Below are 18,746 nucleotides of genomic sequence, written 5' to 3'. Positions count from 1 at the left end.
GAGAAAAGTCACCTATTCCTATAGCCTTCAGGTGCAGCAGCAATGCATGTTCCATCATGTTACTTTATCCAGCTGCAGCACTCCCACTTCCCAGGCATGTAAAGCATCAATAAGAACACAGTTAAGGCAGGAGACAGATATTACCTTATCATTGACACTAAGTTTGAGAGAGAAAGAAAGAAAGAGAAAGAGAGAATTTAAAATTTCGAGTCGGTTTTGAAAGTGTTATGCCAAGCAGTGCTAACAAAAGAGCCACAGTCATGAAAGTGCTAAGTTGTACCAAGAGGACAATTTAACAAAGAACTACCCCCACCCTGATTCACAAAATGCTGCCTTAAAAAAAACAAAAACAAACAAACAAACAAAATCAAACCTATGGGAGTCACTGAGCTCCTCGCCAGCACTTCTTGGCCTTTATCAAGGTGCCACACTCAACTCAAAAGCACAGCTTATTTCAATGAATACACCAGAGAAGCAGCAGCAGTGCATGTCTCCTGACCTACCAACGAGGCCTTCGGCACCAGGCCATCAGCAAGGAGAGAAAAGGCAGGCAACATGTAGAACCCAGTTTCACCAACCAGTAGTGCGTGTAGGTATGTAGTGGCGACAGGCAGACTGGTATCTCTTACTTCTCCTGTCACCAGTCTCCCAGAAGCCAGACTCCCCCAGAGAAGGGGAAGACCTTGAAAAGAAGGTGCAACTTCTTCCACCCTCCACTCTATAAACAACTGCTAGAAGCTCTATAATCACACAGCCAAAGAAGAGCTAGTCTCAACACCGATTACAATACCTCCCCTTCATATAGGCCATTTTTACAGCTGACTCCTGTTTTCTCCTGTCTCTCCTTCCTCCTCATCTTCCCCCAATCTCTGGGGGCCGACGCTTCTTTACACAGGCTGCTAACCCGTCCTTTTGCCACTCTGCTTTGCTTTGACAGCTCTTACATTTTTGAGCCTTCTCCAGCTAACTCTTCTCAGCCACCTCCTCTACTGTAACTATTCCCTTCAGCCTCTGAATCCATACAGTTTGTGCACAAACACATCACAGCCTTAAAAAAAAAAACAAAACAAAACAAAAAACTCCTATGCAAGCAAGCAGTGCATCCAACAATGCTGGTGAGCAAATCAGGTTGCTCGTAATCTTTCTTCACACTCCATCTCATAAACAATACGAGACTGCAAACCATCTAGACTAAGGAATATTGCTGAGATACATTTTCATGGCATTTCAAATTTCTACCCAACTGTAAAAACACCGTCCCTTAACTCTTTGGTCGCTTTATGCTTTGCACATCCCTACATAGCAAGAAGTCAGATAACGCACCTCTCTCTCAACAGCCCTGACAGCTTCTTCAAGTGGTTTCACATTTTTTTATTGCCACACACATTTACACACACCAGAAACTGACTTACTGTACACAAGTCCATGCATGCACAACAATTACCTGAAAAGCAAGTGGTTTCTTTTGTCATTTCATGATTATATTAATGAAAGTGTGTTACACTTTCAGTCCAAGAAAAGGAGACCCAGTACAGGCGCAGAATAAGACTAGACTGCAATATAAATGGTTAATAATGTACAATTTTCTTGTTAGTGAGCTTCCAATGAAAAGGGCAAAACATTAAAAGCAAGTCATGACAACCCGAAGAGACTAACAAAGCAACTGCAGATAGCTGCAACTTTTCTCTTGCAATCATTCACATCTTTGCTTCACTGTATGGTTCCAGTTACTTCATATTTACCAACGTATTCATGTGGCAACAGGTTTGCTTCAACATCCTTCCGGTCTAACATGTTCACAGCCTTAGTCTTAGAATTTCAATACCTGCTACCTGCGAGTTATACATTTTATAACACAGAATGAATTTCTATTACTCATAGTCAATAAAAATTCACCTCAAATTTCCCTGCCAACTCTCATTCTACCAATTTACACTCTCTGAGTCAAAGTTTACTGGGGAAGGGAAGACAGAACATTGAAACAATTGTCTGGTACTCACTTAGTTTAACTGATCCATCCATTCCTAACAGCACGTTGTCACTCTTAATGTCTCTGTGGATGACCTGGTTCGCATGTAGGAACTCAAGCGCTTGCAAGCACTGGATGGGAGGAGAAAAAAAAAAAAATTCAGCATATAGAAACACAATTTGTGTACATGAACACAAATTCAAAGGCAATGCTTACACCCTCAGCCAGTGTGGAGTGCAAAAATATAACAGGTATTATTTAAAATAACCAGCAGAGGAAGCTCTTGTGCTAAAAAATACTCTCCAGATCTCATGAGGTCAAAAGTAAAGGATTAAGTGAGAGCTTTTTAGCCTGAAGTCTGACCAAGAGGAATTGGTGAGACTTCATTCTCAACATGCATGCAACTTCTCCTACAGTGAAGGCTGTAAAATATCTTCATTATGAAAGCCACTAATACTGGTTTTGTATTGTTTTTAGATTAAAACCTTTCACACTAAGTTTCTGCCTAAAAACATAATGAAATTTACTTTTGCAATTTGAGAATAAAAGGCAAAAAAAAAAAAGTAAGATTTTTCTCTTTGAATATAAGCAGAACATTTACCATTTGCAACTTGGCATGGATGCAGTCCCCAGTGGGTTTTTTGCGTCTTCATTTGCTTTAGCAAAGTGGTGCTGACTTGCAGAACAAAGCGTGTCTAACATACTGGGCAGCAGAGTTTTGATGAAGTACAATAGTTCAATATTAGACTTTTGCCTCAGAAAAGTTAATTACTGTTACAGTAAACAGTTACTTTCGTTTCTCTGCTTCCAGCTCCGGTTTCTCTGGAAACCATTACCTGTCCATACACGTTAATGTACAAGTTTGCTTTCCATCCCCTCCCTTTGGGTGAGTCATCAAAAGCACATGTCATGTTGATGTAGTCAAATGGGGTTTTTAAAAGCCTAAGTTTCTCCTGCACAGCAGATAATACAATTACTTCTCCTTCTGCCATAATAAATCAAGCCTGAGCTGGATGCCAGCACTCTCGCTCAGGGCACAAACCACTGGTAAGTTGTGACATCAGCTATTTTTAACTCTTCCATTTGAAATCTTACTGCAATCTTAAAATTATTCCAACTAAAATCTTCTGGAGAATTATTTTTCTGAGAAATCCATAAAGAAAGCTTAACTGTCACAGAACTACAGATTTCACACACTATGAAAACTACTAAAATGAGAAAGGGATAGTCTGCATCAAATTCATCTTTATTTTAGTACCTGTTTCTTAAAGTATTCCTGTTTCATCAGATCTACTTTCACACTCTAAGAAAACACAGTTCCCCTTCTTCCTTCTGGAAAACACTCCAAGCTTTCAGCCTTTTTTCTTTTTCTTTTTTTTTTAAATATGTTCACATCTCTACCTTCTACATTACCTATATATGAATACTCAGTTTTCTTTTTGGTGCCTTTGAATATTCTTCCTTAGTCAAAGTTAAAAAAGACATTCTTTCCAGCTGCTAAACTTCGTTGCCCTTCCTCGAACTTCAGTCCACATTATTAATACCTTTCTGTTAACATTGTCAGCAGGACTAGGCAACCCAGGTACCAAAACCTTTATTTGCTCCATAACCTAACATTCCCAAACACCCAGCTCAAAACCTGCCGCAGCTCTTTTGTGTTACAACTTGCAAACCCCCAATTTTCTGAATTACAATTCATTTTGTTCTTTTCTGTAATTTTAATATTGATTTCTGCTCTCCGTATCGTTCATTCTTCCTAACTCAATGGCTCCAACGGCAGTTGTTGCAATTAGTCCTAACCTAAGTGTACCATAAAACCTAGGGAAATAGAGTGCACCTTCATTCCTCTACCCGTCAACTATAATACTCACCTCTCTGCAAACAGCAGCAATCTGTGCTTCATCCATACATGTTTCTGTGACCACATCTGTTAGTGAGCCTCCAGCTAGATACTCCATCACCACAAACAATTCATCTCCCACGAGGTAACTACAAACAGAAAACAAAAAGCATGCCCGTTTGCCATCAAGAGATCGAGAACTGAAAAATGACTGATAAAAGCTGGTCAATGAAATGATTCAGAAGCACTTCAAGATAAAGAGTAAAGAAAGTTAATCTCTGGAAGGTAGCCTGAAATGTAAACGCTGACAATAAAAGCTGCATGCTTCTTACTACCTAAACAGGCAGGAAAACACCCTACATATCTCATGCACAACACAAGCATTGCTCCAGCTGTGCTCTTGTCCACCACTGATCCCCAACTACACGTAGCACTGCATTCATGACAGAAGCAGCCTTCTTACTGAATCAAGACCATTCCCTGTAACAGATGACTTTTTTTTTTTTTTCCTTCCAGATGACAGTCTAAACACAGTCTCATTTGCTTATAAGACCCTTAGGTACACAAAGTCCCAGTCTGTGTAAGTATATCAAGTTATAACCTCGTGAAACCCTTGGGGATGAAGGAATCAGTCAGCTGTCTGCATTTACCTGTCCAGGAAGTTGACTATGTTGGGGTTTTTTAGCTCCTTCATTACCAAGATCTCATTAATAATCAACTCCTTCTTGGGCTGTTTCTGCAGGTTTATCTGTTTAATAGCAACCTGAATAGGACACAATAAAACAGCAATCACTCAAACCTCAGTATCAAAACCTTTCGGTCATTCTTAATACAGTGAAAAGTTAGAAGAAATTCTGTAACAGGATTAAAGGAGTTTAGCACAGCTTGCAGCTGGCATGTTATTTATTTACTAGCATACAACTTAAAAGAATGCAACTTGATGAGCATACAACTTGCATTCATAGCCAAGATCATCCTCTTGCAGCTGAAAAGATCCACAAACAATAACAAAGGCCAGAAGAGACAGCAAAGGAAACATTCAGGAGATAAAAAGATAGTCGCCCAATTTCATATCAACAGGCCTAAAGCAGAAGAGAATTGTGTAGCAACTAAGAGACAAAGTATAAGCCTTCCAATGCAAGGCAAGGCAATTCGTTTTTCTATATTCTGACCAAATCAGTGTTTGGGTATAAGGAATGCTGGGAGGCAGAAGGATTCCTCCCAAAGCAATTAAGCCAATGATCTATCCCAGGGAGAGAAGGGAAGATAAAGACCTATCTTGTCCAGGAAATAAGCTAACCAAGACAAGTATTCCAGACTTTAAAATGGAGAAGAATTGTCCCAGTTATGTTAGCTACAACACTTTGAGGAGGCAGTTTGGAGTTTTACAAGATAACCTACCCATGAGTCCAAAACCAAACACAAGAACCAATATAATCTTGTAGAAACAATCATTATCATATTGCCAAGGGCATTAAAAGAAGAGAACTTGTGGCACAGAATCACAAAATAATTAAGACTGGAGGGGATCTCTGGAGGTCATCCGGTCCAATCCCTTGCTTAAAGTACAGCCAACGTGGAGCAGGTTGCTGAGGGTCTTATGCAACTGAGTTTTGAATGGAGATCTCAATGAGCAGCTATTCCACAACCTCTCTGGGCTCCTGTCCCACGTTTGATCATCCTGACTGTGAGGGGAAAAAAATTTCTAATATCTAACCAGAATTTCCCTTATGGCAATTTTTGTCTGTTACCTCTTGTCCTGTCATTGTGTAGCTCTAAGAGGAGCCTGGCTCCATATGCTCTACACCTTCCCATGAGGGCACTGAAAACAGCAAGAAAATCCTCCTTTGGCCTTCTCTTCTTACCGCTGAACAGACCCAATTCTATCCTCAGACATTAAGCACTGAGGAAGCCAGAGCACTGCATCTGTTTAACGCACGCAGACTGCAAGCAATCAACTGGTAGCCCACCTGCCTGACAAGACGCAGAGGAGGTCTAAGAAAGGAACTGGACTACCAAATTTACTCTGCAGTCAGTAAGAGGACATGAAGTCCTGCAGTACGTAGAAAGTAAATTAAGAGACAACATATTGAGATGACTGAAAGGCTTGCGTTTTATCAAGATGTGGTGCTCCGCTACAGTACTGGTAAATGTGGTTACTGTTGAAAGGGCAATTACTTATCAGTGACCTCAGGAATGGCTACTTGCAGATATTTAAAGGAAAATTAAAGAAATCTGAATTTAAAGAGAAGCAAATAATTCCTAAAATTTTAGCCCCGGGAACCAGAGATGACCACTGGATTACAAGCATGCAGAGGTTTGCTGATGTCATCCATTTCACCAAGCGGGTTTGGAGACACCAAGGAGTAAAAGCAAAAAGCAGGATGTGGAGAAGGCATTCTAACTACAACGAAGAATCATATGGGGCAAGCTGTTTCCATACAGATAGGCGCATCCATCACCTCTACTGAGACAGGACTAGAGAACAAGCGTGCAAAGACTAAAAGTTTTATTTCTGAAAATGCAGGACACCATTGCCTGCAATTCTTGAAGGATTAACTGTTTTCAAAACTCATTTCTGGAACACCTCACTCCCTCTGCTTTTCACTGGAAAGACAAAACTCTATTTTTAGCTTTCATCATCTGATTACTACAGAACAAGGCACACACTGTTGCAAATGACTATGAGAAACATTCTTCTGAGAGATGATAGCAGAGATGGGAGCCACAGAAAGAGATCTAGTCAAATCATTTCAGCCACCTACAGAAGAACATTTATACAGAAAAAGTATTTTCATTGCAATGAACACAGAAATCTTACCTCCTGCCCCGTTGCCACATCAATAGCTGTGAAAACTGTACCTGAAGCCCTGTGAAGAAAAACATTACAGCCAGTTGCATCTCTCTGTGTAACAAACACGCACATGAACAGACAATCACAAACACAAAATTGTGTCAGCTTTCGATGTTGCAAGAGCTGTATCAAAAGGAAGGCTATTAAAAGTAAGTGGTATCATAGAAATGTCAGTCAGTTCACACAAGACAAACTAATCGCAAATACACTCTCTTCTGACACCAGCCACACCTCCTGCATTCAGGATGTCTAAGCCCCCAGAACTTGTGCTGCTCCCTATGATCAGATAAGCTGGGCAGCCCTTTCTGTAGCAGGTATTACTTTTCATTTTCCCCCAGGGGAAGCCTGCCCACAAACACACACAGACCTATTTGCAATGTATACAGCAGGAGTTAGGCATATATATAATCAAAGCTGGAAAAGCTAGAACTTGTATATACTTTTTTTCTCAGAAGGATTCAGAGGACCACTAGAAGAATAACTTAGTGAAGGCAGTATTGTTAGCTTAGCACACAGAAAGCCTTCTGACGTGCCCTCATGCTATTCAGCAGTCATACTACAAAATAGATGAACACTTCTTACTGGGAGAGGAGAGGACTAGCTACACCCACAGAGAGGTTACAGAGCTATGCTTTTGCATTAAAAGACACAATTCAAAATTTCCACCATTGTGTAAAGCCTTCACCGTCTGTTCATCACTGCTTAATACAGCCAACATTTCTGCCTGCTTCAGTAAGGGCTGGCTACATGATAGTATCAGATAGAGAACAGCATACCGCTTTTAATACTGGCTCACGAGGAATAAAAGTTGCGGTGAACACTTACCCCTGCCCGATTTTTTCATATCTGGTATATTTTTTCTTGGGATCTCCTATGCTCACAATAGTGCCTAAAAAACAAACAAAAAAAAAAGTCAATCCTGCTGTCCCCCTTTAGTGGGGCTGGCCTGGCCAAGTACCTCCAAGAGTGGGTCAGCTCAAGTAGTAAATGCTGATGCATGAACAGCCAAAGCGTCCTGATTCAGTTCCAGTCGCAAATGGCCCAACTTCAGACAACCATTATGCTAGGTTATACTCTTAACGAGACAGATCATGCTATTTCCCCTGGTATCACAATGTAATGATAGTCTTCCATGTAGCAAAACCCAGTATGAGGTTATGACAAATCCATTAGCTTAGCCTAGTCCAGAAACGAGTCAGTTCTCGGCTTAAGCACAGGAACATTAATATGGTGAAAAATTATCTTCAAGATGATTACGGAACAAGCAACAGCAGAAACTATTTTTGTGTTATTATGGTTGTATTATACACGCAGATCACGTTATCACAACTGAAATCCAAAAAAAACCCGTTCTACAATTTTTTTTACCCAATATGGCTCTGAAGCATATAAATCAGCAAAACTTCTGAATGCAGCTCTCTCAGCTACTGTCTGACACAAAACCCATCAAGCACAGTATTCACACAACCCTTACACAAAAATAAGGACGAGGGCAAAAACTTAATATTCCTCCCCCAGTCCTAAAGCCTTTGTTTATCTGAAATAAAAAACACCTACGTAGTTTTTCCATGATCTCTTCATCCGACATTTTGGTCTTCTTTTTCTGCTTATCGCCCGATTTCGTCGCACTGTCAACAGAAGTGTCACTGGCTGGTGCAGGGATGGGGTCAATTACAGACCGTGTATAAATCTGTTAAGAGAGACCATTTACCTGAGCATTTTCTTTGCAATCATCGACCTTCAGTTGAAAACAATCACAGTTCTTCAAAGATCCCTAAGCACCATTTTACATAACAGGTTGGGGGCAGAAATTAGACCTGAGAAACATTAAAGTCCAGTAAGTCAAAATGCTGGCAACCTTACTGACCTCTGAAAGAAAGACCCAGGCACCTCCTGAACAGAGTGGATGCTAGGAGATTAACTTCCACAGACAGATGTTTTGTGGGTGTTCTACCTGCTTATTCTTTATAACGCAGGCTAGTTAACAGAACAGAAATCACTATTTAATAGCGAGATCAACTACTACTAAGATCTAAAGGAAAAAGATTCATGCTTCGCCATGAAAAGAAGCACGAGACTCTCAGAAATTTCCCAGTTGCCCCCAATTTAGGGGATTTTCTTGAAGCTTTATTTAATTTCCTCCTGAGCTGTTCACAGACATACACAGCTACTCTAGAAATATCAAACTGCAGACCTGTCACATTTTATATGTCTACACACCCAGAGCGGGCAATTATAAAGCAGCATCACTTGACAAATAAACACAATTCACATTTGCACTCCTGGAGCGAGAATAAGTGGGCAACAGAGTGGCAAAATGTACACCTGCCACAGTCAAAAGAATGAGCTGGAGTAAGTGGGATCCCTGGGACATTATTAACAAGGTGCGTAGTTCAGGACGACTACACTAAAACTTAACGAACAACTTCTTAAGCATTTAACTTTTCATGTAATGCTGACGACTTTGCGAGTTAAATAAGCTTTCAAATCTTAAATTTGAATTGTTTTGGGTTTAGGGTTGGTGAGGCAATCACACTGCAATCAAATAAAATAAAAAATCAAATACACTACACTTGTACCGCTGTACTGTGCAAATTTACAGAAACTAGCTATAGTTTTTTAGGACTAAAAAGCCTCTTCCTCGCATGCTGGGTTGAAGGATAAGCATAGCTGGATACCTTCAACACAAGCCGACAAACAAATCAGCATTAACTTCAGGATTTCCGATCCAACCGATATCCAGAAATTAGGCATTTTCTCAGCAAACTCAAATAAAAACCAGAACTTTTCCCCAAAACTTAAAACAGCTCATTTCACAAATGTAACACTTCGCTAGAAAACAGAAGTAGAAAAAGTTCTGCAATACTGAGAAGTGCAGGTCGGCACTGTAAGTTTTACAGCTGCTCACCGATTTGTGTGATCTGGCCGTGGAGCTATAACAGGAGGAGGAGCTTCTTCATCATCCTCATCATCATCTGCCACAGCTGTTGATGGTTCTGAACCTTTGGCATTGGTCTACATTTTTACCAAAGTTAAAAAAAAATTAAAAATAAAAAATAAATTGTCTCCCCCACAGTGGTGAAGACTTGCTTCCCCCTCCCCCACATGAAGATAAAAGAATTCTTACTGATGTCAAAAGAAAAGGATAGGCTGAGTGGTTTAAGTGCCCTATTACATTTTATTACGAGACTCAAATGCTATTGCTCCAGTGAAATATGCTCTATTGACTCCTCAATTTATGTCTTTATTCCACAAAAAATTCTCATTTTGTTTTATACTGCAAGATTCAGTATATAACAAATACAGAAGACCTGAACTTGTATGCGCCTAAGAATACACAAAGAATAATGAGCACACTCACCGTTGGTGTTCCTGAAGGGAAACCATCTTTTTCTAAACAGGACAAATAGCAGAATACATAAAATCATCAGAAAAAGAATAAAAAGTGAACTTTACAGAGTAAAGAACACAGACCGCTTCAGAGATTTTTTTTCATCTCTCAGAAAGCAAAATTTCATGGTCACAAATGAGAGAAACCAGTATTGCACTGTAAGACCATGCAGAAGGAAGCTGTAACTTTCTAAAATCCTCCCCTAAGGGCAGGCAAACCTACTCATTTCCCGACTTGCTCTTCACCTCACTTGAGTACTCACACACAGTTTTCCAAATTGAGCACTGCTCATCAGACTTATGTGTTCTGTCTTACTGAGATGTGAAATCAGGATCAAATGGATATTTCTGTTCTCTTAGCGGTATCTTGACTCAAGGATGAGAATATTACAAAGCCTTATTACTAAGCTATTTTCAGAAATAATTTGGAAGAAAACTAGGTAAAACTGCATCTGTTTGTAGGACAGTCATTCTCTCAGCCCCCCCCACATAGCTCCCGATCTAGGAGCCACGATTTATTTTGCATCGTTGATGTCACCACATGGTGACATCAAGTTCACAGATAGCTGTTGTTTCAGCCACAGACAGGAGGAGCAAGATCTCCAGCACGAAACCAATTAATCACAGTGTCAGAGCCCCAGCTTCATAAACACAGCCTGTTAAAGTTAATTTTGGCTGCTATTTTGAATTATCCAGTTCCATTTCTTCCCCTCTCCACTTGAAACAGGAAATTCACTGGACAACGCCAGTTTCCAGTAAGTTTTAAATCCATCTTCAAATATTTGTTCCTCGTTGAAAAGTAGCTTGCTCTTTCAGCATTTGAATCTGATTTATTATTCTGAAAGAGAGGAAGACTGTGTTCCAAATACCCAACTCCTCTTCAATATGTCTTGCACACACTTGGATCTCACCTGGAGCAGAAAAACTCAGATATTTCTGTTTTGCTGTGTCTTTGGAGTCGTAGAATTTCAGCACATCTAGTACCGCCTGGGGGTTTTTCTTCTGTTCTAGCTTCGTGATATTTGAGGTCTGAAGCAACCGAGCCCATTGCTCTGGCATTCCCTGAAAAAATGGGCTATTTTAAGCATCCTTCTAGTATTTTAAAGGTTTTTAAAAAGCAGAACAAATTTCTTTCCTCTATAAAAAGCATAACACGCACAGCCTTAAACACATGAACAAGTAGGATGGGGTTTTAATGGGGAGCCATATGTCCATAGGTGACAACACAAATCACTGCGCCGACATGAGACCACCTCTTTCAGGTGTATTAAGCCAGAGGCGAGGAATGGGAATACAAAAGCACTCAACAGAACCAGTGTTACCCACTAATGAAAGTGAACTGAAACGGGTTTCTCAGGGAAGGCTCTCCCAGGTGACACAAAGCGTCAGATCTGACATTTACACTGTAGAAGTACTAACAGGTCACAGTCTCATTACTCTGCATGCTGTACAAATACACAGTAAAATTATTTCTTTGATAAAAACAAAGACTAACTCGCACTTTATTCTAAAACATCGCAATGGCTTCACTACAGCACTGACCCACGGCTGTTTTCTGAGCAACTCCAAGGCAGGTATACTTACAGTGAACTCTCCAGTAACAGCATCAAAGCCAACATGGATGGTATGCTCAAAATCTGATGGTGGGGAGATTTCTGGCCTTTCCTTTTCCTTCTTTTTGCTTCCTGAAAAAGACATTCAAAGATCTACTGAGCAAAGATTTAAAGTCCTATTGTCTCCATTTAATATAATCAACCCAAGCATTACAACAGTGAGGATGAATGTAACCATTATTCTGTTTACTGGATAGAGGTGTTTACATATGCAGCACAGTGATTTGATATTTTCAAGTTGGTATAGACTTCACGTAAGAATCAACAACTTGTTCCATTCAAATCATTTACACTATGGTAGCAAGCAAATAAGAGATTAAGAGCACCAGAGTGCAAGGAGCTCTGCTGAACATATGAAATCTAAACATATGAAATGTTTACAATGCAAAAAAAGGACATTTTAATATGGGTTAAGAACAACACCGAAGACAACTTCAATTCAACCTCAATTTCACTATAAAGACAGTTAAAACTCAGTTGCCTCACTGCTTCAATTCAAGGTAATTAATGCAAACTAGGACTTCCTGTGATGAAGATAAGAGTTTGTAGCCTCAGAGCCATTACCTAATTTAAATGGGGGGTGGGGGAAGCAAGCATAATAAGTACCAGAAGCAGGAACAGATAATGAGAGGGACCATGTGCACAATCCAACCTAGATTCAATTAAATTTATAGGATGTTTTATAATGCCTGGGGCTTCGGTTTTTTGGGTTGGGGTTTTTTTTTTCTGACAAAGAGAAAATAAATAAAAGTGGAAGACAATGTGTAGTTAATTCTAAATATAAAATACACCATTCTGTTCCCTTTACTCAGAAAAGGTGCGGAGTTAAGTTGAAAAGTTTCAGGAACCTGTTTTCTTGTTCTTGCAAAAAAGCCCGAGCCCTGCTTTCTTTCCCTGCCAGAGCAGAGGAGTGTACTTGCGGTTTGCTCTCCAGGTAGAAAGACGATGCTCAAGGCCTCATCTCATGGTCCTCTGCTGAAAGGCAGAGGCCTGGCAGCGAGGTGTAGAGGGTGTCTAACCTGATACCGAGAAAACTGCACGTGTAATCCTGGGAACGCCTGTGGGCTCGCAGAGCATATCGCTGAATCAGCTGCATTTATTATAGCATGCATGAAGCCAGCAAGAATGCCATAGTGCTCATAACCACAAAGGAAAGCAGCACACCATTTTGCAATCTAACTTGATTACCATTTTATGTTTGTATGTCAAAAACCAAACAAACAAAAAAAAAAAGGTTTTTGCTTTGCTTTTAAATTCACCTCGAAAAGAAAAGTCATGTAGTTTCAGTACAGAAAAAGAGACGCTAAAACAGCACCCTCTTCGTTACTACATGGTAAAAAGGCACTGAACATGGGGCAAGCATAGATCATGCTGCTCAGAGCCAGAGAATCCGTCTGAAATCCCCTCACGCTGGCGGGAGAGGAAGGACAGGGAGCCGAGGACAATACTTACAAACGAAAAGCCATGTGGGCTGCCTCCAGCTGAACAATGCAATGGAAAGACACGGCTATTATAAACAGGATATCTTTAATATGGCTGCACAGGTCAGAGCCAAAAAGCAAACGGACTCACTAACATCGTTCAGTCACAGGACAGGAGAAACTTGCTTATGTGAAAACCTTTAAGGAAAGTACTGTTTCTTCCCAATCTCTTGCAGTTGTTTATGTGAAAGCAAGGGGGGAAGAAAAAAAAAAAGTTATATTCCTCAGGAAGGTTCCTGTTCGGGAGCACTTGACATGTAGGGAACAGGAGCTGGTGCTCAAACCCTCCAGCATGTGCTGCACAAATAAACCCACTCCTTCCAAAAATACACAGATCTTGTTAGTAGGCTAGGCAAGGAGACTAAAAATCACTCCTCTGCCCACAGGAACAGCAGATCAGAGCAGCACTTCAAACAAACACAAGCAGCGAGCTTCCGTCAAGAGGCAAGTCCCGTGAGTCATGTGTTGGCAGGACATACTCGAGGCTCTGCGAACAAGGCCACTGTGAGGCCACGCTGCTTTTCAACCTCTGATTACGTTTGCAACAGTTCTGTATTTGAATGGGAATCCCTTTAATAAAGGGCAACGCTCGTTTCAAACGGCAAGTGAATCTAAGATGTGGTCCCCTGGCCCTGCAGAGAGAGCAGCATATAGTCCCCTTGTTCCCAGGAGGGGGAAGATGCAGGTCCTTCAGAAGGATTCCATGAATTGGAGAATTGCTCTGTCTGATTAAGAAAGTGCCTCAAATACAATTGGACTCTTCTCTTCCCCAAATGAAGCCACAGGCGCTCAGCAAGGCGTCACCCAAGGTACTTCACACACCCTCCTGCATCGCAAACCCATCCTCAAGCATCCCTCGCTTCCCACCAGCCAACCTCTGTACACAAAGCAAGAAACACAGATGTTTCTCAACAGCCTGGTCGTAGTAGGTAGATGACTCCAGATGGTACACTTTGAGTTACTGAGCCACAGCTGAAACCACACTGAAATGTGCCCCGAGCCAGCGGTCTTGAGCATGTCATGTGCATGATCCCGGGTCCTGGGCGATGCCCCACAGCACCTCCTTTAATAAGTTCTGCTCGAAGACAAACATTTCTTGTTTTAGGGGACTATTTTAAAGCTTTCCAAAAAACACACACAGGTTCATTTGACTTCAGAAGTCTAGCCAAGGAAATTCATGGCAATTAAGTACTCTAGTAAAAAGATGACTATCACTTCATTTATTCTAAACAATGGAACGAGAGGAAAAAAAACCTCCACGACTAGGTCATTAAATAATCCCTTCAAACTCTTCTGATTATTTCAGCACAGAACTAGCTCAGACTTGGGGCAGAAACTCTGCATTTGCTAAACCTCACCGTCTGCAGCGAGTCCCCCAAAGCACACCGCCTCCCCAACGCCATCTCCTAAGCAAGAGAAACCTCCCAAGAGAGGACCCGGGGAGGGGGCAGAGCTGTGGCAATAGATATGATGAAGCTGGCCAGGAGGGACCTTGCAAAATCATACGGACAGAGATCTGCAGAACAAAGCCAAACAACGTTATCTAATAACAGGTCTGTTTGCAGTAGCCTTGTACATCTCCTGGTAAGGCATCCCTTCGTTTTCTGAAAAGGAGAATTTACCGTTTTTGTAGTAATTTGTTAACTTTTGCACTGGCTGGAGAAATTTTTCCCATGAAAAAATTTCTACCCCAGGTTGACAGATTATGTTGCATATAGTCCCAATATATTTTTAAAATCCAAGTAGGAAGATAATATTTCTGTAAAGCTTCCCAGCAGCAGAATTTAAAAAAAAAAAAAAAAAAGTATTTAAATGGGCATTTCTGGTGAGGGTGCGCCTCAGCCATGCTAATGAACAAAACAACTAACATCTGACTATTGTTTTAGTGCCAGAAAGTCACTGTGTCCATTTATATTCTGCTTACATTTGACAGCCAGTTTTGCAGTCTTGAGGGCCAAAAACATTTCTTTGGATGTTTACATTATCCTTGCTGCGGGTCATCCAATCGACAATTTTTTCCAAATTAAAAAAAATACAACTTTCAGATAGTTTCTTTAAGCTAGGTAATTCAATTACCATTTTTCCTAACTACATTATCTTGCCATGCAGTAAAACCTTCTGCTTTTTTTTTCAGAAGCACATTACTTTAAATACTTTTCAACAACAAGAAATTGTTTCTTCCATTTTTAGCTTGCATCACTGAATATCAGTAGGTATACAGACACATGCTAAACAAGTATGCAGATTAATTTCCATAAATTTGGTACACGTCAGTATTTACAGAGCGGTCTGAATAAGCTGAAGTAATGGGACTCCAAAGCAGTTTCAGATGAGCCAACACAACTTTAGACAAGTCTTCAACCACCTCCCCGGCCATTTCAGCAACGAACAAACCCACCGTCAAGACGGAAAGAGGAAACGTCCAAGGAGAAGTAAAGGCGCTATAAAATGTCACAAAGCTCTCCAGCTGCACTGCACCCACTTGCATTCATAATGCGTTTCACAACGCAAGCAAGTCTTACACAGTATTACTAATTCAGAGCAAGGAAAACCTTCCTTCACATGGGGTTTATGTTCTACTTGATTATATCCCTGTCTGTAAAAAAGGGCTACAAATGCTCTGATGAACAATCAATGCAACAGCATAATGACAAGTGCCATCCCAGCTCCTAAACCATTTTCCTAGTCTGAAGGTGGACAGATTTGATCCTTCCACAAGATTTTCTTGCAGCACTCACCACGACAATTTCTAGGCATTTCCTCCCATGGCCAACAATATAATGGTAAAACACCAGTTTCTCCGGACACGTGGCACTACACCTAGCTGACAGCACCCAGATTCACCACCTTCACCAACCTCAGAGGCCTGGAGTCTCTCTTGGGGTGCTGCCACCAACCTGTAGTAGCTTCTCACATTCTCCTTATAGACTTACCTCTTTAAGGCTTACCCCCATCAGTAAAAAAAGACCACCACTTCTATTGCTGTAATCCAGCCACGGACAGTTATTTCACAATAAGCGACCTTGTGAAATAACTATTCTGCTTCCAAAACCTACACTGGCCAAATCCTTCCATCCTTCAAAAAGGAAAACATGCCCACTGTCGAGCGCAGAAACTCTGCCAGATCATGGAAAGCCAGATCTTCCGAATATAGGGAAGCCTGCCTCTAGCGTTTGTCTCCAGGGTGAGGCATGGCTGCAGAGGGACTCCTCACACAGCTGAGCAAGAGTAAAATCCAGCCCTTGGGAAAATACTTAGCCAAGCGAATAAATAACCAGAGGAGAGAAGTCTCTTGAAACAATCAAACCTGTGTCGGCATGACTGAACCAGTCCTGCCCAGCATACCAGCAATGAGGCGCAGGAAGCCAAGAGCAGAACTAGAAGACGTTAAGAGCAGCAGGGTCTTCCCCTTGTGCATCTTAATAGTAATCACAAAAATGCTAACTGATAGAGAGTAATAAAATGCATAGCAGTTTCAGGTCAGGCTTATAGGTTCCAGCGCAGTTTTACCATACCAGATGTTAGAAGATATTTCTATCTATGCACTATTTTGTTGTACATGGATACAGACATCCTGGAGTACCAGGATCAGGGCTCCAGCACTCTACATACATTCATCATACAGAAAAGAGGACAGAAACAAAGCACAAATACAGTCTAGTTTCATTACAATGACTTTTTCTCAGAAATAATCCTTGTTTACAGCCATCCAGATTTTCCCCCCACTAGTAATTAATCCTAACAGTGCAGTTACAGACAGAAGGACTTAATTTTTCTCAATTCTCCTTCATGCACACTGCACCCTCCCCACTATTTCTTTGCTACCTTTTTTCCTCCTCAAGGTACCACATAAACGGTCATCAACATGAAGTAACTTCCAAAACAGCCGGATGCTCAGTTTAAACTAGAAATCTGCATTTAGCGTAGCAAAATGGTAAGTAATATGATAGCCAGGAATCACAAACATTTATTAGGGTTGTTTGGAAATGCATTACTTTAAACTGGGCAGCAAACATGAGAAGCAATAGGTGGTGGTTTTCCTCAGTGAGCTATTTAGTTTTTCTTACTTAGCATTTCATCTTCAAACATGCCAGTGCAAACAGAAAGAACATCTCAGCTCATTGAACACACATACCCAACTTTCAACACTTCCTCCAATCCCCTACACTTGGACGGGCTGGACTCAAACATTTAAAGTGCTACCAAAACTTAGAAGAAGAGTAAAGGAATACAAGTAGTAACCTTGGAAAATGGAGGCATCTTACCTTTTTCAGTGCTAGAGAATATGGAGATTATTTTATTCCTAGGTTTTCTCTCTTCTGGTACAGAGGGCAGGGGTTTCAAGCTGTGGTTGGCAGACAACTGGTCTTTACCCCCTGAACTGAAGATAGTACTGCTCATCCGGACAGGAGGAGCTGGTGGCTTGTCTTCCAGTTCTCCGTTGTCAGACATGGTTCTCAATAGCTAGTGAAAGCACTGAAATAGAAATATTTGTTTTAACATAGGAAGAGAGCATAGAATACATAAATGTAGCATTTCTTCTGTTGGCCAACAGGGAAAGGAGGTGTGAATTCAACTGTGGGGAACTCGGCACGCACGGCACTGGGAGACACTGATGTCTCCGCCAAAGGAAGCGGATCCCTTCCTCACTGCCACTTCTGGGCCACCCATTCATTTGTGCCAGCAGCAGCGTTTGTGGGATGGAGTGACAAACTTTTCCAGTGATAAAACTAACCCAGCTTATGTTTATAAGTCATAATTCAGCACACTGCCCACATTAAGTCGTATTAAGAATATCTCTACCCAAATTATGCAGCCTACATTAAAGAGCATGGGACTAAGATCCACTGGATGCGTTCCACTTCTGAATTGAGGACTTGCATTGCTTCACCACTTTGTGCCACACCTTCTCCATTTGTAAAAAGAATATATACTATCACCACAATCCTCTTCGAGTCCTTAACAAAAACATGAGCAAGATCACAAACAAATAGCTGCTAAAGCTAAAATCACAACATAATAAAGCATCTACATGACACATTCCACATTCAAGAAAATCTGCCCTGGCCTTTCCTCCCTCCCCATAATATCCTGGAGATTTTTCTCTGATCACCAAGAAACAGGCAGCCTCTCTGCTACAGAGTAAACAGCACAAAAAGATTTACAGAAATTACCTCTCAATGACAGCTGAATAACAAACATGCCCCTCATTCCTCCATACGCTCAAATGATGAGCTACCTCTTTGGAACAGGAGCCAACACATCTCCTCTGTGTTGACGACCTCCTCCTCCTCCTCCTGTCACGACAGTTTGGGAAATAAATGGCTTACTGGTGTCTACCAGCTGCTCATCATAGTCCCAAAGCATGACTCAGTCCCAGCCACACCACTGAAGCAATCATTATCAGTGTCACGCAAAAGAGTCAGGATAAGACAGTGCAATTCATTCTCAATTATCACACCTTATTTCGAAAGTATAAATATTGTGCTATACAACATCTCGGCACAACACGTGCATCTTGCACGACATGGTCTTAGCAGCAGAACTAAAAACATGTGGACTGTCATTCCCTATCATTTCACTGGGTGGGTGGATACTG

At 41.1% G+C, this 18,746-nt stretch overlaps 1 protein-coding gene across 1 annotated transcript in view; it reads right to left on the bottom strand.

Moving 5' to 3' along the window:
* Positions 1 to 18,746, bottom strand: part of PAK2 (p21 (RAC1) activated kinase 2) — a 42,939-nt gene that overhangs the window by 2,197 nt on the left and 21,996 nt on the right. The window contains 11 exon segments of the mRNA XM_050902809.1: positions 2,001 to 2,100; positions 3,841 to 3,958; positions 4,460 to 4,572; positions 6,631 to 6,679; positions 7,489 to 7,552; positions 8,221 to 8,353; positions 9,562 to 9,678; positions 10,025 to 10,056; positions 10,965 to 11,115; positions 11,638 to 11,738; positions 17,413 to 17,623. Coding sequence (XP_050758766.1) covers positions 2,001 to 2,100; positions 3,841 to 3,958; positions 4,460 to 4,572; positions 6,631 to 6,679; positions 7,489 to 7,552; positions 8,221 to 8,353; positions 9,562 to 9,678; positions 10,025 to 10,056; positions 10,965 to 11,115; positions 11,638 to 11,738; positions 17,413 to 17,599 — 1,165 coding nt within the window. The 5' untranslated portion in view covers positions 17,600 to 17,623.

Source organism: Gymnogyps californianus, chromosome 10 (genome assembly GCF_018139145.2).
Source record: "Gymnogyps californianus isolate 813 chromosome 10, ASM1813914v2, whole genome shotgun sequence".
In the NCBI taxonomy this organism is placed as follows: domain Eukaryota; kingdom Metazoa; phylum Chordata; class Aves; order Accipitriformes; family Cathartidae; genus Gymnogyps; species Gymnogyps californianus.
The sequence above is the reverse complement of the archived record's forward strand: the minus strand, read 5'-3'. Positions and strand labels throughout refer to the sequence as shown.